Source organism: Acanthochromis polyacanthus, chromosome 21 (assembly GCF_021347895.1).
Source record: "Acanthochromis polyacanthus isolate Apoly-LR-REF ecotype Palm Island chromosome 21, KAUST_Apoly_ChrSc, whole genome shotgun sequence".
Taxonomy (NCBI): Eukaryota; Metazoa; Chordata; class Actinopteri; family Pomacentridae; genus Acanthochromis; species Acanthochromis polyacanthus.
The window spans coordinates 19895661-19917824 of NC_067133.1; the positions used below are offsets into that span (position 1 = coordinate 19895661).

General features: G+C 41.3%; 3 protein-coding genes across 3 annotated transcripts; 2 read left to right on the forward strand and 1 right to left on the reverse strand.

Annotated features, from left to right (window-relative positions):
* The first annotated feature begins 6569 nt into the window (after window positions 1-6569).
* LOC110953938 (medium-chain acyl-CoA ligase ACSF2, mitochondrial-like) lies at window positions 6570-10407 on the forward strand. The gene is made up of 4 exons (XM_051941332.1): window positions 6570-9608; window positions 9800-9910; window positions 10001-10069; window positions 10168-10407. The coding sequence occupies exons 1-4, from the start codon at window positions 9525-9527 to the stop codon at window positions 10216-10218; spliced, it is 315 nt and encodes a 104-aa protein (XP_051797292.1). The 5' UTR covers window positions 6570-9524; the 3' UTR covers window positions 10219-10407.
* An 87-nt stretch (window positions 10408-10494) lies between these two features.
* On the reverse strand, window positions 10495-19714 carry ndel1b (nudE neurodevelopment protein 1-like 1b). Its single transcript, XM_022198152.2, has 9 exons — window positions 19567-19714; window positions 16800-16900; window positions 14318-14471; window positions 13386-13534; window positions 13129-13265; window positions 12864-13031; window positions 12677-12768; window positions 12254-12399; window positions 10495-12071 (listed from the first exon to the last, which is right to left on the reverse strand). The coding sequence occupies exons 2-9, from the start codon at window positions 16883-16885 to the stop codon at window positions 11981-11983; spliced, it is 1023 nt and encodes a 340-aa protein (XP_022053844.2). The 5' UTR covers window positions 16886-16900; window positions 19567-19714; the 3' UTR covers window positions 10495-11980.
* A 211-nt stretch (window positions 19715-19925) lies between these two features.
* On the forward strand, window positions 19926-21884 carry LOC110953918 (RING finger protein 222). Its single transcript, XM_022198136.2, has one exon. The coding sequence runs from the start codon at window positions 20756-20758 to the stop codon at window positions 21380-21382; it is 627 nt and encodes a 208-aa protein (XP_022053828.1). The 5' UTR covers window positions 19926-20755; the 3' UTR covers window positions 21383-21884.
* Window positions 21885-22164: the final 280 nt, after the last annotated feature.

Sequence of the window (22164 nt, forward strand, 5' to 3'; positions counted from 1 at the left end):
TATCACTGAAATATATACTATTCTTCCTTATGATAAGTTCCTTCGGGAGCACTCTTTTGTGTGCCACAACCCTTGTACTTCATTGCACTTGTGTTAAATGAATAAAAATGTATGACATCTGCACTTTCATGTCACGTTCTGTCTCGTTGTAAATTGACTTTTAAGTAAACATATCCTGCAAGCTGTCATGATCATGGTTCTGCTCGTGTGACACAGTGGTAGGTTGTAACAAAACAACAGATCTCATGTTTTTAGAACAGAGAGGTGTCAAAATGGCAGTACGAGAGAGGAGTATTTTGGTAAGGTTGTGTCAAATATTAGAAAAGGTTGGTATTTACTCAACATTAGTTTTCCAGGGAAAATGAATCAATGTTGATCAGTCTTTTCTTCCAAATGTTGGCATTTATGCTCTTGAGGCTGAATTTTCCTCATACAAATAGCAAAGAGCCAGTTAGTTTACTGTCCTCTGTATCTTTCCCCACATTGTTATTATGTAAGTGGATGCCATTTAGATTCAGACTAGTTAGCTTACATGGCTAACATTAGCAATGTAAAAAGACAGAAAATAAACAGGAAATTAAACAGCAGTTTCGAATTTACAATCATTTTCTAACATTTTGTTGTTGTGTTGTGTATCTTCTCTAACATGTTTATGACACACCCTTTAAAATATCTTTGATAAAGCTAAACATTTGAGCAACGTATCCTCAGTAAGACACAAACCCCTCTGCAGATGACAGGAAACGGAAATTAGCTAATTTGTGGGACAAAATCAGCATCTTCTGGTGGGAATTTAAACACATAAACCAAGTTTTATCAGATGAAATCCAACATTTTTCAACTGTAAAAGACAAGTGAAGACCCTGATCTCCTTTTGTATGATAAACGTCAGTCACATTTTTCCACTGAAATCATGCAACTCCCACAAGGTAAGTGTCCATCAACCTGATTGGTTGATCCAAATCCAATGAAGGGACTGCTTTGGACAGAGCTAAATAAATGGATGCTGATTGATGGACTAGTATATGGAGATACTAACATGCTCACAGTGTTTTTACCATGCTATGTTGTACAGATAGCAGATTAGACTGGCTTTTAATTTTCTCAGTTTAGCTCTAAGCACTTGACATTTAGCCATTAACAAAGTAGTGGACAAATGTTGACCTGATGATGGTGTTATAATTCAAACAGAGAAAAACATGAATGCATCAACCAAATATAATGAAAATACTTCTGATACTTGTTGAATTATTTCTCTGAGAACACAATGAATGTCTGCACTCTTTTTTATTTTGTCTTGACATTTCTGTTGTCGCGTTTAGACAAGGAAAACATGTTGGGTGCTGGATTTCGGTGTTGTCCCTGATCCTGTTTGTGATATGCATGGGCAGGATGTCAAGGCACAGCCAGGATAAGGAAGTGTCCCATTTGGAACATCAGAGTGGCATTTTTGTGTTTTTGAAGATGACATGGTTTTGTATGTTTCATCAGGAATGATGGACAGATAAGATTGGTGCAGTGTCACAACAGTAATGCGACCATCGACCATTGTGGTGAAGAGGGAGCTGAGTCTGAAGGCAAAGCTTTCAATTTAGGAGTCGATCTTTTTCTAACTCTCACCTATGGTCACGACTTTGAAGTACTGACTGAAAGAATAAGATTGTGTATACAAGTAGCTAATGAGTTTCTTCCATTGGGTGAAGACCTCAGACATGCAGAGGAAGCTCAGAGCAGAGTCGCTTCTCTTTTGCTTTGGCAGGAGCCAACTGCGATGTTTGGGCATCTGTCTAGGATTCCTCTAAAGTGATTTCTGTTGAAAGCTTTTCTGGACACATCCAAACGGAAGGCGACCGCAAGCCTTCAGGTATGCCTACCGCAGGGAATATACACCACCAGCGGTCAGACTTTCTGTAGTCTACTCATCCATTTGCTTTCCCTTATCCAGGGTCGAGTCACGGTGGCAGCAGGATCAGCAGGGCATTTCAGACATACCTCCTCCCAGTTCCAACTGGCAGATGCCAAGGCATTCCTAGACCAGACGAGACATGTAATCCCTCCAGGGAGGTTTCGTCCTCGTAGAAGGGATTACATATCTCGTCTGGTCCTGGGAATCCTGGATAAGGGAAAGCAAATGGATGATTAGACGATGACAGAAACTTTGACCTGCTGGTGGTGAATATTCCCTGTGGTAAGCACACCTTAAGGTTTCTGATTGATCTATGATGTAACCAAGTCCTCTATATGCAGTAAATATGCTTCTTTGGACTCCCAAAGTCTGTACAACCTGTTCAGCTTCTTTGTACAAGAGTGGGAGATAACAGACTAGCATGTAGAATGTTCAGAATCTGCAACCAGATAAGAGTGCAAAGTAGGGCACATCAAGGCAAAACAAAACAGGAAGCTATAACAGAGCTGGACAGAAAGGAACAAGGAACCAGTAGACCAGAACAAAATGGTAAAATAGAACCACAGAAAAAAGGATAGAACAGCCTAAAGCGCAGCAGAAGAGAATAATAAAATCAGTACCACAGACAACGTAGAACAGAGTAACAACTGAACAGGAGAAGAAAAAAGGGCAAAATACGTGCATACGTGCAATGCAATGAAACTCATTCAGAGGAATCATGGATATCTTGGTGTCCTCCCTCACTAGTCTTTTCTTTATATTACAGTCACTTGAGACGCATTCACTACACTCAGACGATCTCTATTTCATAAATTGTGAAACTTCGAGCACCAGCTTCCTGCACCTGTGTTATTTTAAGTGAAGTGTGTGAAACATTTCATATTTGCAATTACTTAATCTTACTTTGGAGAAATCTGTGATCACTTGGATATGAAAAAGTCTGTTTTTGTTCATTCCTGTCAGAACAGCCATGATTAAGCATGATTTGTTGTTGAAAAGCGATAAAAGGGGGACATTTATAAGGTGGGGAAGTATTTTTTTCACCACTCAATGCCTTTTCATTGCCTACTTTGTCGATACAGGATGTTCCCATGTTGACTGATTAAATTTTAAATATGATGCAGTAAAAATGTTTCACTTGGTGTTGCAGGTTACACATTGTACTCAGTGAGGATGAGTGAAAGTTAAAGATTACAAATACAGATGCAAAGTCTGACCATGTCAATCCAGGTCATTTGTTGACAAAACGAACAATTTTGTACCCAGACATGGGTTAAGATCCAAGCAAAACTGATTCACTGTGGGACATCTGAGAACATGTCAGCACTAATTTCGTCCTGCGTTTCTTATCTCAGAGACATGAATGGACTCAAACACAGCATGAAATGGAAGTCAAGCAGCACATGTTTGCTCCAGTGGTGTCGGTAAGTTTCAGCTTTGCTAATTTAAAGTTCAAGCAGCAACATTTTTGTCTCCTGCAAATCTATGATGGGTGTTTGTGGTGTTTTGCTTTAAAAAAAACTGCAGTATGAACACTACTTTTCTTTTTCGCTGTTATTTACTGACTATATTGGAAAGTCTGAGAAATTGCACTTTTAACAGAAAAAATATGGATAAGAAAGACAAGGAGGATTTTTAGTTGGCAGCAATTGCAAAATACAAGAATATTTGTTTGGTCTTTGTTTATTGCTCAATAATATGAGCTCAGTTTTGTTCCATATGACTGTTTGGCTTAACGATTAGTTCGGTGCATCGAAACAATGGGCTTGTAAAATTATTATTTTGCTTTCATTAGCCATCTCATGCTTGGATTTTTCTTGGCTGTGAAGACTAGGATCATCTTGACATAGTGTATATTTTTCCTGTTTACTGTTTAAACAGCCACATGTTTTCCATGGCATAGAAGTGTGAATAATCAGTTGGAATTCTTTTCTAAATCTTTGAAACTGCAGTAAAGGAGAGTGCTCAAATCACAATATTTGACCTGCATGCATTTTGTTGAACCCTGTTTTCTGTGGCAGCTCTCTCCATGTGGACAGTCCTCCTCACAAACCCTCACTGACCAGCAGCTATGTCCATGGCACGTCATCTGTCTCACTACTTCCCCTGACTGTGAGCCAATGCCTGGACACCACAGTCCAACGCTGGCCTGAACGTGAAGCTGTGGTCTTTCTGCATGATGGCATCCGGAAAACCTTTGCCCAACTGCAGCACGATGTGTGTCTTGAATACTATTCATGCTATAGTATTGACAATTTTTGATATTCAGTTGATTATTTGGAGTTTGATTGTCCTTTAGTTCCTCCGTCTGTATGCAATGAAAAAGATCTATAAAGCTTTAATGCTAACACAAAAATAAGACGGACAAAAGAGGCTCATTCTCACCTCCCGATAATGTTTGGTCGACCATATAACATTGTGGATAATTTACACTCTACATTTGTTCATGTGATGTCTATTTTTTGTGCAGGTTGACAAAGCTGCTTCAGGTCTTCTTGCTTTGGGCCTGAAGCGAGGAGATCGACTGGGAGTTTGGGGACCGAACACCTATGAGTGGATCCTTTTCCAGTTTGCCACAGCCAAGGCTGGAATTATACTGGTCTGTCTCAGAGATATTCATTTAGTTTTAAAATGATGCTCTAGAGGAGCAGTTGTGCAACTGTTTGGTTTCTATAAGTTTCATAGAAAGCATGATGTAATAAAGCTATACAGCCAAGGCTGGAATTATACTGGTCCGTCTCAGAGATGTTCATTTAGTTTTAAAATGACATTCACAGGAGGGTAGCCCTGCGGTAGCAATTAATATACTGTCAGGTGCCAGTTAGAAGGATGTGTATCTTCTCTAGAGGAGCAATTGTGTAACTATTCGGTTTCTATAAGTCTCATAGAAAACATGACGTAATAAAGCTATACAGTCATAGTAAAAGTACTTTATATTGTGGTTATTGTAAATTTGACTTTATACTGTTGTAACTATTGTAGGTGTCTTTGAACCCAGCCTATGAAGCAAAGGAAGTGGAGTTTACTCTTCAGAAGGTAGGACATATGCACATATAGCCTGTATTGGATCACATTGTCCAAACTTGTAAGGTCCATATATAACAAACAGAGTTGCTGTCTGTAGGTCCGCTGTAATGCAGTGGTGTGTCCAAGCCAATTTAAAAGCCAGAAGTTTTGTGATATACTGAGACAGATCTGCCCAGAGATCGACACAGCGCCAGTAGGCTTCAGGTTTGACTCAGCCAAACAGCCAAATGTCATATTGAATACACGTCCTTCCTTTGTTGACTTTTTGGGACCACAAATTCGTTCAAAAATTTACAGTTTATAACTTATGCTGTTCTTCATAAAACACAGAGATTCTTTCTTGGGTCCAGCAGGTTGCCAGACTTGCGTATGATAATTGTGACCGATAGCAGACAGCCAGGGATGCTCCATCTAGAGGATGTGATGCAAGCGGGGGAGGCTCGGCACCACAAAGAGCTGATGGATCTGCAGAGCAAACTGTCCTTCGATGATCCCATCAACATTCAGTTCACATCTGTAAACTGCACCTTTTACAGCGACACACATCTATTGTATTGACTTAGATTAACATTATAAGACCACAAAGATTTACCAGTGATTCAGATGATGTAATTTTACTTGATTTTTTGTGTCAGGGTACTACTGGGAGTCCAAAAGGAGCCACTCTTTCTCACCACAACATTGTAAATAATGCATACTTCTTCGGTCTCCGAACTGGTTTTGACTGTAGAGTAAGTCCATCTTTGCATCTTTGATTTGAAGACAACACGAACCCTGAATTATGGATAACCTTCTTTTCAATATTCCCCATCAGCCTCAGGTTCGAGTGTGTGTGTCTGTACCCATGTATCACTGCTTTGGCTCTGTAATTGGAGGGATGAGCATGGCAATTTATGGGATCACACTGGTCTTCCCTTCTCCAAGCTTCAACAGCCGTGCCAGTTTAGAGGCCATTCAGAGAGAAAGGTACGGTGCTCATCCCTTACAGTGAATTGTCACCAGCTATACAGTAATGTACACTTTCATTGATTGCCATTCATATCTTTCTTTCATTGAAGGTGTAATTTTGTTTATGGCACTCCCACCATGTACACTGACATGCTCAACCAGCAACACATACACAAATATGATTTGTCATCACTTGAGGCTGGTAAGAGATTTAAACACATGACGAATCTTTTGTGTTGAATTTGGCCAGTGTTGAGGCATCTTTTCTTATTTGCTCCTGCATTTTAGGACTCATTGGAGCTTCTCCGTGTCCTGTGGAGATTGTGAGAAAATTGAAAACAGACATGAATATGAAAGAAATAATGGTGAGCGGACACATTCCTGTACCTCTTCAAATAATGCTGTACTAACATTTACAAGAGGAGTCTCATGTTTTAACAGACAGGTTATGGAACCACAGAAAACAGCCCTCTGACATTTTTGGGATTCCCACTAGACAACGAGGAGCTGAAGATAAATACTGATGGTTGTATCATGAGTCACACTGAGGTATGCTTTATTTTCCACACAAACCTTTCTGCCAACATCACCATAATACCTTGATATACTGTATATTTGTGTATCTTAACTATAGGCTAAAGTGGTGAACCCTGATACTGGGGAGATTGTCCCTCTCGGGGCCACAGGTGAGCTGATGATCAGAGGCAGTTGTGTGATGCACGGGTACTGGAACGACCCTGAGAAAACCAAAGAGGCTATCTCCACAGACCGCTGGTACAAGACTGGGTAAGACAGAGTTTGACTCTAGATATCTATAATGTGTACAGTGTAAACTGAATGTAAAGGAGGAAATACAATGGTGCGCTAATGCAGCAGGGGCAGCAGGACAAGCTGAGATCTGCAACATAGTAGATCGCAGTTACTGTAGTTGGTAAGTGTTTTTGGAACTTTGGTCTTTGAGTTTGATTAGGACTTCTTGTCAGGTAGTTGTCAGACTTTGTTTGAGCAGATCATCAGGTGAATGGTTCCCTCTATTGTTACCTGTCTGAAAATCTGAAAGGGGTGGTTTCAGTCATAATACTTTGTGGTGTTTAAACACACATGCTATGCTGGAGCATCAGCCTCTTGTGTCAGCCCTCACTGCGCGAATGATCAAATTGGGCAAAGACCTGCTAATCTATCTGTGCGAGTCCACTGAGGAACGACACTGACTGGGTAGTCTTTTCCCACTATTTGTAACCTGCCTCACCCACCATGCTACAATACCATCCGTGTCTTCCAAGGCTTATCTCCTTCAACCTTGGACAATTAAATTGCCAGTTGGCTGTAAATAAAACAGAATTAATCCAAACACTGGTTAATTCTTCAGATATTCAGGTACAAGCCCTGACTTAAACCTCGGTCTGTCCAGAAAACACTGCCACACCAGCTGCTCTTTCTGCTAACTCCATCTGTTCCCACACACCCCATGCTGTTGGATGGGGAAGTGCTGGAGTCCTCACTTCTGAAAAATAGAAGTTCACTATGTTCTCTCTGCCAAACAATAGCTCCGCATTCGAACACCATGCAATCAGTGTCACTGCACTGGTTAAGCTATTTCTTGTTATCATAAACTGCCTTCCATGGTGTCAATGAGGCCATTTTGTAGTCGAACTGGACATGCTGCTCTCAGCCATTCAGGACTTTGACACGTCACTCGTTTTCATGGGAAACATTAACAGTCACACAGATAAAGCCCAAAGAACTGACTTTCTGTTACTTATGACATCATTTCAAGCAAGTGTCCACCCGTCCCACACTCAAAGCAGGAAACATACTTGACTTAATTTTCTGCCAAAACTGCTCCACAACAAATCTGAGTGTCACTCCACTTCCTCTGTCAGATCACTATTTTATTCAATTCACTCTCTTATTATCGCAAGATTTTCCTGTTCTTCTGCAAATGGTCTCTTTTCGCCGCAATCTTCTGTCCCTCACACCAACCTGGTTTTCTTTCTTCTTCTTAAAATATAATTTTTGAGTCTTTTTTTGACAGGTTAATGTAGACAGGCAAACAGGAAAGTAGGGAGAAGACCTGCAGCACAGGGCCTTGAGCTAGAATCAAACCCAGGGCACTGCATTAGGGACTATAGCTCCTGTTTGTGGGTCCCCCACTCAAGCAGTTGAGCCACCTGGGCTCCTCTGACCAAGTTTTCTTCATGAGGTCTTGGCCTCCATGCCTCCTCATAACATATTATCCTCACTCCCAGTTGATGAGGCCACAGACACTGTGTTACTCACTAGCCTCCTCTTTGAACAATTTCGCCCCCTCCCCAACATTGTTCTCCTCAAGTTTAAAAACTGCTTAGTCCAGGTTCTATCAGAACAATTTTTCACTCTCTCCTCCCCCCACCTCCCCTACCCTCCACTCTGCTCACTGCAAACATGCTCACCTCATTCTTCATGGACAAAGTCCCTGCAATCAGTAACCAGTTCTCTGAGCCTGACCAACTCATTGCAGCTCTTTACTGGCAGGCCTCCCCGTGTGCATGGTCAAACCTCTGCAGATGATCCAGAATGCAGCAGCATGTCTGGTTTTCAGTCAGCCAAAAACAGCACATCACCCCACTGTTCAGATCGCTTCATTGGTTTCCAGTTAAAATTTAAAATTCTGACACTTGTATTCAAAATTACAATGAAAACACTTCCGTCCTACCTGAATTCTCGCATTCAGGTCTACACACCCTCGTGCTCACTAAGTTCGGCCAACAAAAGGTGCCTGATACAACCACCACAACAGGGCCGGTCAATAGTTACACTCTTCTCTGCTGTGGTTCCCTGGTGGAGTTACCAAACTCTGATCTGCAGAGTCGCTCTCAGGCCTTGTCCACACCTAGCTGGGTAAATCATAAAACGCATACATTTTTCTACGATTCGGCCTGTCATCCACACATAAACGCAGCTTTCTGATTTTAAAAACGGAGGTTTGGAAAACTCCGGCCAAAGTGGAGATTTGGGAAAAACCCCGGGTATGCGTATACGTGTGGACAGAAATAAACGGAGTTTTAGGAGCGCAGGAGCGCAGACACAAGAGACGCCGCTGCTGCTGGGTGAAAGCTTATTCAGATTGGATAAGCTTGATATATATTTACATTTGATATATATTTACATTTATTTGGTTACATGTAGATGGAGATTTTTGTAGAAAACGGGGACGTATGGCCGCAGATTTTTTCCTAAATGGAGGGGGGCAGATATTCGGTTTTAAAAATACCTGGCTACGTGTGGACATGGCCTCAGTCTTTAAGAAAAGACTAAAAACCCAGCTTTACAGTAAACACCTTTTGCACTTGACAGATTGAAAAAATAAAAGTTCGATCATGTCTGAACTGCCTGTAAACACACCGCGGTCCTATTGTCACACTTGAACTTGTTTTATGGCTCTTATCCAGGTTGTTTTCTCTTGACTACATCCTTGCTTGTGTTGTATCTTCTCTCACATGTAAGTCGCTTTGGATTAAAGTGTCTGCTAAATGAAACTGCAGAATTGTACAGTCACAGTGTTCGTTGTGGGGAATGCTGTGTTGACAATTTTCATCGACACAGTGACATAGCCAGCCTGAACAGTCTGGGTTACTGTCGCATTGAAGGACGCATAAAGGACATGATCATCCGTGGTGGAGAGAACATCTACCCTGCTGAGATAGAGCAATTTCTCTATAAGCATCCCAAAGTCCAGGAGGTGCAGGTGAGATTTGAAACCACTGGAGGGCAGCAAAGATTTATTAAGTGGCTGTCTCGATGTGGGAGCAATTTTCTTTTTTGTTCCTGTTGTAAACGATAACAAGTGAATGGAAACACATTTCAAATTAACTTAATTCAGATGTTATAATAGCTATCTGTTGATGTTGATTTAAATTCTGCTTCTCTTCTTCCCAGGTGGTTGGAGTGAAAGATGAGAGGCTGGGGGAGCAGGTGTGTGCTTGCATCAGACTGAAGGTGGGCCAAACCTCCAGTGCAGAGGAGATAAGAGCATTCTGTAAAGGCCAGGTAAGAGGAGATGATAGATAAAATGACCAGGAGAATGGGGATAATCTTTACAGTTTGCGCACTGATGTTTTGGGATTTTTTTCTGTCTAGATTTCCCGCTTCAAGATCCCACAATATGTGATGTTTGTGGACAGCTACCCTATGACTGCCTCTGGAAAGGTAGGAAATGTCTTCTTGAATGTTAACACACCTATAAACAACTGTCATACAGTATATGTATGTGATTACTATGAACTGAAACTGATGTGTTTGTCCAGGTCAAGAAGAACAAATTGAAGGAGGCGATGGAGGAGAAATTAGGTCTTTAACTTTGTGGACCGAGCACCAAAAACTCCACAATACTACATACCTAAACAGCTGCTGGAGTGTAATCTATTTTATTCTTGAATTTGATAACTAAGAAACCTGAATATTTACAGTTTAAACATTGTCCATTAGTAATAGCAGAGTGGAAACTGAGTAAATCCTACTAATAAAGGCCACAAGATTTGACTGAGGACTTTAGAGAATGGTGATTCCTTGTGTTGCATGATCAAAGAGTATCTTCTTCAGTTACAGTATTACAATCAAAACCACACAACATATTCATCATCTCAGTCTTTATTGAAACAATTCTCACAAACAGTTTGATATCATCGTCCAATGGCTTTAACCACTGTATAATAGTAAAACTCATTATCTGAACACATGCTGTACAGAATCTGAAATAAATAAGACCTTAGTGCCAAATGTCAATATGTACAACGTCATAGGTAAAATTACCTTCTATACAACCTACATACACTGACTGTAGAACATACTTTCGTAACAGGCTCCTACAGTGCCCAAAGTGACATCGCATTTTATTAAATAACAGTGAAGCCTTTGGATTATACTCCAAGCTGTCAAGATGGTAACACTGAGGAATAAACAAAGATATGTGAGGATGAAGGAAATTAGGGGGAAATGTATTCAGAGTCAATATCAAACCTGCTAAAAGTCAAGAGTCACACCAAATTAACATTATACAAAAGCAGATAAAGACCAAATGTGCTGCAAGGCCACAATGCACCATAAATTCAGATACATCTGGTAAAATTAACGGACAGTCCTTGAGTCACTTTAAACCATTTTGCTTTGAGTGTCTCACTGTGTGGTTGGGGAATTCTATGAAGCCAAATTCACATATCAATATTCAACAGTTGGTAATTTCAAACAAATCACAATGAGGTAAGTAAGCGTTCAACAAGATACAAAAAAAAAAAAAAATCCATACGTGAAACATTTAAAAAAAAAAAAAAAGGCAAAACGGTTCTGGTGAAAAAGTCACTGGATGTCCACAGAAGAATAAACCTCACTGCAGCAAAAACCCGTCAGGACCAGTTTGTATATGTGCAGCTTTAAACCAGAGGAGAGAACAAGAGGAACGACTGCACTGTGGCTACATGGCTTTGAACAATCAACATTCACTTCGGTCATTCTTGTAAATATGAGGTCCACCCATACTTCTCCAATCCCATATTACATATGCACACATGCAAAAAAAAGGCAAATAGGAAAATTGCATTTTAAAGCATACTGTGAGATAAATTAGCAAATATGAACATATCCCTTTTTAAATATAACACATTCTAAATAGAAATGAGCTTAACTGTGCAATTTAAGTGAACATACAAGAGGAAAACAAGGATTAAAAAAAAGAAGCTGTGGTCTGTTAGGGACCTTTTGTCAGGGAAAGTAGTTTTCAGATGAACCATAGTTGACATCTGGAGAGCAACGCATTGCAGTGACATTCATACAAGCAGAATACAGCACAGCTTTAGGCACATGCAAGGATGTGGTAGGGAGATTATGCACAAACAAGTGTGCACCTACTCACAGATGCACTGAGAGCTGCAAACTGGAGGCAGGTTTATTGTATAGTCAAGCCTCTCTTTCTCACAAGGCCGAAAATGCACACTCCCAAACAGTCAAACACACATCACTCTTCCTTTCTGACTCTCATTCTAACACACACACACACACACAAAAGTAGCACAAGCGTCATCTCTGTTCGAGTTTCGGTCGAGGTTTGTGTATGCTGGGAACTCCTCACACACTCAAAGGCAGCATGCCTGGTGGAGACACGGCTCTGGATGTCGCCATGGAGGTCAAGGAGCTGGGGTCTAATCCATTAACAGTGCTGCCACATGGACATGACCAATATTAGCAAACATGGACACACATACAGGGCAAACACTAATATGCACAAAACCACTTAAAGTAAAGTTATTATTTTCTGCACAGTTCAGTTGAGCTTATCAAACAAAATCACTGAAAAATAAGTAGTAAGGCAAGGAACAAAACATCGGGTAAAAGACTTACGTTTTGTCAAAGTAAGTGGTATGTAGAGAGTGGGAGAACTTGGTGGCATTGCTGTTGATGAGTGTGCTGGTGTCTGTGGAGTAATGTTTTCTTGCCGCCTGGTCCTTGGCAAAGTTCCTACATGCAGCGAGTTTGGACTCCAAAGCCTAGTGAAAAAGGAGGAAATGCAACCTGTATTTAGCCTGTTTGCAAGCATCTTTCTAAGTGCTCTGTGACCTCTATCATCTTAGAAATTCCTCTCTGCTTCTTGATTTAACACCTAAACACTCCTCTAAAAACACCAAAACTGTCACCACAACTGTTTTCACCAGATGGTGATGTTTATGTTTATTGAAGTAAGCCTTAAAATGCAGAGAAATGACATCACCTCTACATACAGACAGAAGAGAAAAGGGCTATTTATTTTGAAGGAAAAATACTTACCCCAACTTTTCTCAGGAGGTCACCAACAATGTTAAGAGCTGAGATTCTAGCAGAAGGAGTCAAGGAAGAGGTGCCACAGCCGTTGGTTATTGCTAGAGCATAAACGGCCAAATTTAGAACACATATTGCACAATCGTACATCTATTTGAATACATTATGTAGATGTAAGAGTGGAATCAGTCCAAACCTTTTGTGGTTATAAAGGGGTGCTCTATATTCTTTCCTACTGGGGTTGCTGGGAGGGATAACGACGCCTGTACTGCAGAATCCATTTTGTCGATGTCTAATGTAGGTGAGCTGGGTGCTGACATCCTGTCTGTAGTCCGCTCTCGTACTGCCAGCTCTTGTCTCAGGTCTGCAGAAGTCAGAGTGAAACTCATGAGACATTCCTCCACTGATGGCTAAATGCCTGAAAAAGGGCAGAATGGATTCTTCCTTTGCTTTGTCCTTACCTCGTGCTTCATCTTTCAGCCGCTGGACAGACACCAGGAGAGACTCCTTCTCATCCAGCTCACTCTCCAGAAAGGCATTTCTCTCAATGGCTTGGTTTAAACGGCCTTCAAAGTCTTCAAGAGACACTATTGTTGCCCTGTACATACAGAGTGATTATGTTTTATGAGTGATGCAGAAGGTACAATTGCTAGAAAATCTGAACACAGGTAGAGTTCATCATTTACTCATTATATTGCACATTACATGTCCTATTGACCTCTTGGCTCTCTCCAGGTCATCATTGGCCTGTTCAAGTTCTCGGACGTATTTGTGGAGCTGCTCCTTGATGCTGCGTGTCTGGCCCAAGTCATCCTCTAGCACTGAAATCTGTTTATAACTCTGGGCATACTGCTGCTCCAGCTTTTCCTGATAGAGATGGATAGAGTGACAAAGAGAAAAAAAAAACTTGCGAGTGAGTCTATGTATTCAAACAAGGACAACAAAGATACAAGTTTGCCAAGGCAGGTAGTATGAACATGTCACTATGCAAATCATAGTAAAACACAACAGTAGTGGAAATGTGATGAATTATAAGGCAGTCAATATGTTCCTACACAATATTTCACTTTCAAAGGGCCTCTTTGTTCCCTGAGGAGGCCTGATGGTTCATTCGCCCTGAGACGCTTTACAGTACAATTACAGGCGGTGCCGCGTGCCTCTATTGTGGCCTCTGAGGCACAAAGACAGGAAAGCATCACTCATGGCATCTCACTGGTTGATTTTACACACCAGTTTTAGTTATGGATGCAGCAAGCAGATTCAAGTGAAAAATCACAATACTTATATGGTAAAATCCTCAATGTATGATCCAGCAACAAGTACAGTCAGCACTGTATATGATCTGCAAAGGGCCACAGTGCGCACACAATCCCCTGCTGTGATTAGGAACCAGACCTGCCCTTGTAGCTCTCTATTTTCTTCCTCTTTATCCTGACATCCTATTAAGGAATGCTGTAGGATTACCCAAGACCAAGCTGTATTAACCCCTACCATGCAAATAAGACACCAGACCTTGTGATCTGGATCCAACAGAGATCACGTAACCTCTTAGGTAACCGCAATTAACTTTAGTGGTGTCGTACTCCATCAACAATGAAAGCAAAATTCATTCTAAAATAAGCTACATGGCGAGTGACCAGGTCCATTTACCTTCAGGTTGGACACTTCGTTCTTCAGTCTCTCGTTTTCAGTTTGTAGGTCTCGAAGCCGGTGCTCAGCCTGGCCAAGCTGTGCCTCCAACTCAGCCTCCAGTTCCCGGCTTCCTTCCTGGAACTCTTGCAGCTCCTCTTGGGCTTCATGGCAACTGGATGATACAGACACAGATGAAAAACATGAACAGTCGTGAACAGTGTTGCATACCAGCTACCCTGTTCCCCATCCACTATTGTATTCTGTAGAGCTGACTGGTTCAATGACTGTGGATAGGAGCTCTAGAAGAGTGACAGCTTTTGTCCTGTAAGATGAGCCAAGCTCGGGCACGTTCTGGTAGCTGCTTTTCCCCCCCAACGGCCAGAAATAAACTCGCATGAAAAGCCAGTCAGATATTTGTAGATTTTTAACCTTCATTCCCTGCCTCTGTCAAACGGGAAATACTGAGCTCAGCACTGTCGAGTTAAGCATTCTAAATATACAGCTCTGAGGAGACAGCTGAACTGTGACAGTAGGTGGTTAGAAAGTAGCTCAGAAAAACAGGCAAGCTGTCATGTGTCCTCAGCTGTGAAAGAGGTTAAGGGTCAGGAGTAAGCGAAAATGAGAGGGCAAAGAAACAGGATAACAGGATGTTTGTACACACTGGACTGACCCCATACAGCGACTGTAAAAACACACAAAATAAGTCTGACGTGTGTATATTTATTTTAGCTTACATTTCAAGGTGGAACATGAGAGAAAAAAAACCCATTTAATTATCTTAAAGAGTTTATAGCAGCTAAATACACCCTATTTTTTTTCTCCTGTCAAGACTATGCTTTGGTTAACACTGGGATACTGGCCTCTCAGTGGCTCCACAGAGCACTGGTATTCATGAATCAGTTGTTGTGCGGAGTCGTTCCACACATACCAGCGTCACAGAGGCTGCTTGATCAGCATGCCAGGCTCTACAGCTTCTCTTTTTAAACAGTCAGTTGTACATGTTTTGTACGAACTTGGTCAATAAAGTTGATTTTGATTCTAATGATTTTGATTGTAATGTAAAAGTAGCCTTGTGACGAGAAAATGTGCAAAAGGCAAGTTAAAAATGTCACTTTGGATAGGTAACTTTTCATAAGGTAATTGATAAACACTGCATGCCATGATTATCACTGATTTCCTGAAAAGTGCTCCTGATAGGACGTGCGCTCCAAAACACATGAAAAGCCACAGTGAACTCTCTGCTTCAAGTTATTTTTTTCCCAAGGGCTGATGTTTTTCCCCTATGTACCCACAGAAGGAATTTCTCCGAAAACCACCCGGACTTTAACCCCTTTTGTGCAGATTCACACTTCCTCTGAAAGTGTGCTGGCCCCCATCTCCACAAATAGAAAAGAGGGACAAAACATATTCAGCGAAAATTTATACAACACTCACAAATACGACTGGTTTCTATCCCAACATAGGCTGTGGTCTCCGTTTAAGAAGCCAAAGATGCAGTCATTTCCTCATGAGTAAACCAGCCTGTTTGTGGGTGCTGATTCCATAAAGCTCGTCTGGTCATTTGCCTTATATGGACTAAACACAGCCTTTCTGTGCTAAATCTTTTAACAGAGGCGTATCCACAACATTTTCAAAACATTTGGTCGACGCATATGAGAAAATGATTGTGTAGTCATCTTTCCTAACTACAGGCAAAACCACATATTCAGCAAATAATGATCTGGTATTATATAAGCATCAAATTATCTAAGAAAAAAAAAGGGTCTTTTTTATTTTTTGGGGGGCAAATTGCTGCCGTCTAGTGTTCAATTTTCTTGCAAGACAGACCAGGAAAAATACTAGGACTAGGGATGGGAATTTCGACTAATTTCCTAACCGACTAGTCTGAAAATTTTTTTGCGACTAGTCGACTAGTCTATAAAGCCACATAATGACAGTGAAGAAACATTTTCATTTATATTCCGCTCCGTAAGTCTGGATGGGATCTGTAGTGACTTGGTATGCGCGATTCATCTGCCGTCTGGCCGCGGAGTGATGTTGGTCTCCCCTACTCAGACACTGGGACTGCTGAGGGGGAGGAGGAGCAATTATCTCCCTGGCTGCTCAGCCTGTTTACAGAGAAGCCGAGGCAGACGCACGAAGAACAAGGTGCATGATGCTTAATGCAGCCTTTAACCGACTAGTAAAATACTAAACGTTTAATAAATGAGTAGGCAGTTAAACGATTAAACGACAAGTCGCGCACATCCCTAAATAGGACACGCTATTACATAACCCAATTTGCAATAATAAGCTTAGTAAGCAAACAATAATACTCTCCATACACAAAACGCTGCGACCACAGCAGAACATCTGCCCGATACTCATTTGTACAATAAGCCATGACTGATCTTAACAAGATGTGAAACATGGATAAAGAGGTTATGCTATACATGTCAGCTCAAAAAGCAAATCAATTCAGACATGCAATGTTATCACATGAGAAATAAATGTTGCCTACCTCTTCTTATATTTGAGGGCTTGGGACTTCCAGTAGTCAACCTCCTCATCCTTTGACGAAAATTTGGGAATCATCTCTGTGTCCATGTCAGTCAGGGCACCCTGAGGATTTAGAGACATTTGCATTAGCTTTGTGTTTATATAAATAACTAAACTAGTCCCACACATGGTATGACATTTTCATTACTTTCATCCTCTGGCATGCACAATCAGGCACGGCACGTTCCTTTCTTATCTCTGAGGTGAGCAATCAATGAAATCAAGATTAAAGATCGCTTTCATTCCTCACTGGAGACGAAAACAGACAAAATCAGACCGGTCTAGCTATGCCATCATGGCATTCTGAGGTCATCCTCTCATAAATCAGTGTATAAAAATACGTCCTCTGATTTAAAAAACAAACAAAACAACAACAGCAAACAAAAAACAAACCAACAACCTTGAGCTAAATTTGATTTTGCTGTTGTTGTTATTTCTATTTACCAAAGTAATTTTATCTCTCCTTAATGGCCAGCATTCCAAGCAATTTTATGACCGAGAACAGCCTCAATGATATGTGCCAAGTGGTGTGTAAAAGGAGGCTTCATTAAATCCTCTGACTTTAACCTTCTAACAGTTCAACACATGTGATGTCAACATATCACTAATCTAGGCTGTGTGTGGCTAATGCCAAATAGATGAAAGTTGTCTGATGTAGATCACTTTTTACTCTAGTGCTATAAGTTTTTCCATCTTCCATCCTGTTTGCCAAATTAGCACTTTAATAGACATTTGTTCCTTTTTGTCTTGTGAGGTATTAAACTCTTCCTAACTCTGTGATCTACGTAGACAGACATGGCTGCCCAGGAAATTATTAAACACATCTGGAAAGAGCTACTGTGTGTGTGTGTGTGTGTGTGTGTGTGTGTGTGTGTGTGTGTGTGTGTGTGTGTGTGTGTGTGTGTGTGTGTGTGTGTGTGTGTGTGTGTGTGTGTGTGGGATACAGCTGCTGCTGCCAGAACTACCACTGCTGTAGCTACATTTGTATTTATAATCTGACTTGAGCTTATAAGGATTTCCTACTGATAGGTCCGGCAGCCAGTTGGCATAACACAGGAAACCCTCAGCTGAACTGAAAGTCAAACTAAACATATGCAACATTTTAAGGTAGTTATTTATAAGGAATGCGGAATTTGATGTGTTTGTTTAAACTGTATGTGTATGTGCAAAAAGCAGTGACATAAATAGGAAAGGCTAGCGGATACAGTAACTGTAACAATTATTGTTGTATGTTGACTTGACTAGCCTGGAAGATGTGTTATGAGGAGGACGGTCTAGACTCAGAGGGTTAGCGACTCTGAAGCAAGACTGCCTGCTCTTTTTTTCTGCACATTTCTCTGAGATGGCGTCACGGACAGTTTTGGACACAGGACAACTCACGTGTCTGAGCGCTACTCCTGAGGTTGCAAAGGAAACTGGAGACCAAAACACCATGAGGGTGGAGAGAGAAATTTTCCCAAGCCGCTACTTACACAACATGTTTGCTGTATCTTATGAACAAGGGGAACCTTCACAGCCCCGCAGGGAAGTACCAAAAATGTTTCTTTTGATCATAAACAGAAACCAAACACAGCAGATCTCTATTTGTTATGATGCTGACAGAGCTGAATGGGATACGCTGCTTTCTATTGATCTCTGCAGGTCTCCAAAGACATGAGTGACAGGAAACGGTGTCCATGGTGATAGAGATCAAAGCACTGTACAGGACAAACCCCAGAAGGGACATGATTTTTACTAGGTTACTGACCAATTACAGAATTAAATGTGGCTTTAGAGATGTACTCTACCCAAAGCCACAGTACTGGACGTATTTAGGACAGATGACGACAGCGGTACTGTACAGGTAACATAAAAGACCACTTAAAATAACAAGGACATTGCTGAAACTCTGTCACAAAACATGACAGTTCCTGTTGTGTTTCATATCAGCATCTTTGAGGTGATGTCAGATTGACCCCTGGATCTATTTGTATGCTGTAACAATACCAGGACAGGAAGGGCCTGGAAATTACAGACAGGGGAAGGAACGTAAGTGAAGACAGAGTGCCCCTTTCCCACATTCTTGTCTCTACATCCTCTTTTGATGCAGATGACTAAGTGCTTACTAAGTTAACTGCTGATGAAGTCACATTTTTACACCCAGGCCCTAAGAGAGGGGTGAGGAGTCTTGGGGTCTTGTTGGTTTGCTCTAATGTGAATAATAATCAAACCCACAACTTTGCAGGGTGTGGTAGTAGTTCCTCCCTGACCTGGAGTCATATTTTGCTCCCTGTTTTATATGTTTACCCACAGAAACACATTCAACCCTTCCAAGAAAAAGCTAGAAAACTATCATACAGTTTAGCATTGTGATCAAAATGAACATCAAAAACCGACACGAGGAGCCTTATACTGTACAAAAAAAGCCCCACAAAAACTGACACCTTAAATAGATTATAAAGCTTATAACAGCGACAGGTTGTCATTCAGCTGTGTCGCTAATTTAGCCGTTAATGTGTCGATACACGATACTCGGTGGTGTGACAGTAAAGAAGCTTATGGTAAATTATAGGCTGTACCGATTTAAAATAAAACAGCATACAAAAAAGGGGAAAATGGAGGACGTAAGAAAGAAAAATTAGTCGACACCTCTCGACGTTTCAACCGAAAACGAGCTGTCGTCTTCGCACCGTTACACACCGGAGAGCAAAGACTGAAAGAGCTGAATATTGTAAGCGTTCGTTCGGTACCTGCTCATGTCAAATCGGTGTTCCGTTTCAGCAAGTCACCCTCCAGCCGGTGTAAAACCCAGCGACACACACCTTCTCCTCGCCGGGCCTCGGACAACACTGAGCAGAGCGGTGTTTAGGAAATTGCCAACGCGTCTCCCGGAACCAACGTAAATCTCGACATGGACGTACGTGATGACGCAATTCATTTGTACGTCAGGACTGGGAAGAGCCGCTACGTACGTCACTACTAGAAACAGCCACACCTTTTCTTTCTTTTTTTTCCCTTTTTTTTTTTTTTTAAACTGTAGATTTCTAGCAGCACCGTAATGTTCAGTCACCACCAGGTGGCATATGATTGCCAGAAAATTAATAGCCACACAACAGCAAAAATCTATGATTCTGTTTAAAATTATTTTAAAGGTTATTATAAATTTTCAATTATTGTTCACTCCTATATTTTGTTGTTGTTGTTGGTTTCACAACCAACTGAGTTTGTAGATTGTTTTCTTTTAGTTGTTAGAAAGTTAGAGACTTTATTTATCCTTTGTAGGAAATTACTTTGTTGGAGCAGTTACAGTAACAGTCACGAATCCTCATCTAACACTGAGCAGAAAATAATTCTGGCACAAAAATTATTCACAGAAGTACCAAACCATACAAAGGACTTAGGGTGAAGTTATAAAAATAGAATGTGCAAAATATACTGTATAGAAAATAACTTGCAGACTTACTTAGTTGTAGTTGAAACGGTGGAAACTGCTATGTGTCTTTATGTTAAATTAAGTATATGTCTTCAGAGATAGCTTCACCTAGTAACTGAGGCTACATTCTAAAAGAAGAAGAAGGAACTGTGTAATCCCAGAAAGCAAGTTTTGCACTTTTACAACTCAAACGGTCAGTTTGAACCTATTTATCCACCAAACTGCTGTTCACACGTTTTGAAGGGGAATTTCAGTTTAAGATGTCATACAACATGAAATGCGAACGAACACATGCACTTGAACTGCAGCAGGACAAGAAAACCAATCCGTCAAGTCACTGCAGCCTCAGGTGGCAGGCCCTGTTTTACAAGACGTCGCTCTCGCCTCCACCCACAGTGATACGCCAAGAAAGTTATGTGTCGAGGAAAAAAAGAAGTCGGAGAGAACTTTAGTCTCCAATTATCTGGAGTCCACTTTTAAAAACTTTCAATTTTGCAAAATTATACATGGCACTTTACAAAGAAGACAGTCAGGAGGACGCACTGGAATGCCCTGTGTGCTATGAGAGTCTCTCTGGCACTGAGCGCACTTTGAGCTGCGGACATGTATTCTGCCACGACTGCTTGGTCAAAACGCTGGTCAGCATCAACAGCGATGGAAACATCCGAGACACGATCGTTTGCCCCATCTGCAGACATCTTACATTCATCAAGAGACAAAAGGAAGCGCTGGTGTCGCTCACAGCGGACAAGGATCCGCATGAAGGGCAAACCCTGGAAGTACCTCTTCCTCTGCCACTGGGGCAGCTCCAGAGCGCACGGCGCGCCTCCATGGAGAGCGCACTGAGTGGAGTAAACTGGGTTGCTCGCTGCTGCAGGGGCATCTCTCAGCGAGTCCGCCGACAAAGGTTAATCAGCCCCAGCCATAATGCATCTCAGATCTTCATCATAAGCGCTCAGGGGCGACCTATGGCTGAAGAAGAGGCGCTCAGTGTTGTGATGACTGTGGTTCAGCCCCAGCGCAGGCGAAGACGCAGGATTTGTACAACAGCACGATGCTTGCTCGTCTTGCTCTCGGCATTTACTGTCTTGGCACTGGTGGCAGCGACTTTGCCGTGGATTTTGTTGGCGTAGCACCTTGATAAATATGTCTGAATTTAAGTGCCAGTAAGGACATGATCAAGTGACATTTAAAGACAGAGAGAAGTCCGCGTAATGTTACCCATCAGCTAAGGAAATGTGTTTGTTAGTCTGACTGAAAAATAACAAGGAGTGTGTAATCATTCCAATGAAAATGTAAAATTCAGTAAATACATGAAGATCTGCTTTAGTTTTTAAAGATGATCAGGTGTAATTTCTTTCCCTGATTTTGTGGCAAAGTGAGGGAGTTTATATGCATGTCTTGTCCTTTTATGAGTATTACCAAGCAACAGTGTAAAGCAAAGGTTAGGAAAGCCTTGACAGCACTCTTTTGTTTTGCATTCCTGTCTTTGACATGTTCGACCTGTTTTATGAGAAGCACAGGTGAAAAAAATTAACCAATTTCAACATATACAAAGGTTGTTGAATACAATGGAGGTGCGACTTATATAGTTATAACTTAACAACTACAAGTTTTTGTTAGGAATTCAATAAAAACTGTCTAATCTAACTTAACTGCTGTTTAAGCATTTCAGTTTATTATTGTGTTTCTCTGTTGCTTAATGCCTTGTTTCCAAGCAGCAGACACAGAGCTACACCCTTTATCCCACTTTCAGGTTTGTTTAGTGTGTCTGCATTTGTCCCTAACAGACAGTAAAGGTGCTACATTTGGCAGGAGCTTGGCTTAAACAGTCAAAGTAAGTTGTCAGACTTGATTTTCTCCTACGCTGCATTCAGCCCTACATCTAAACAATTCTTACACATTTTTAAAATTT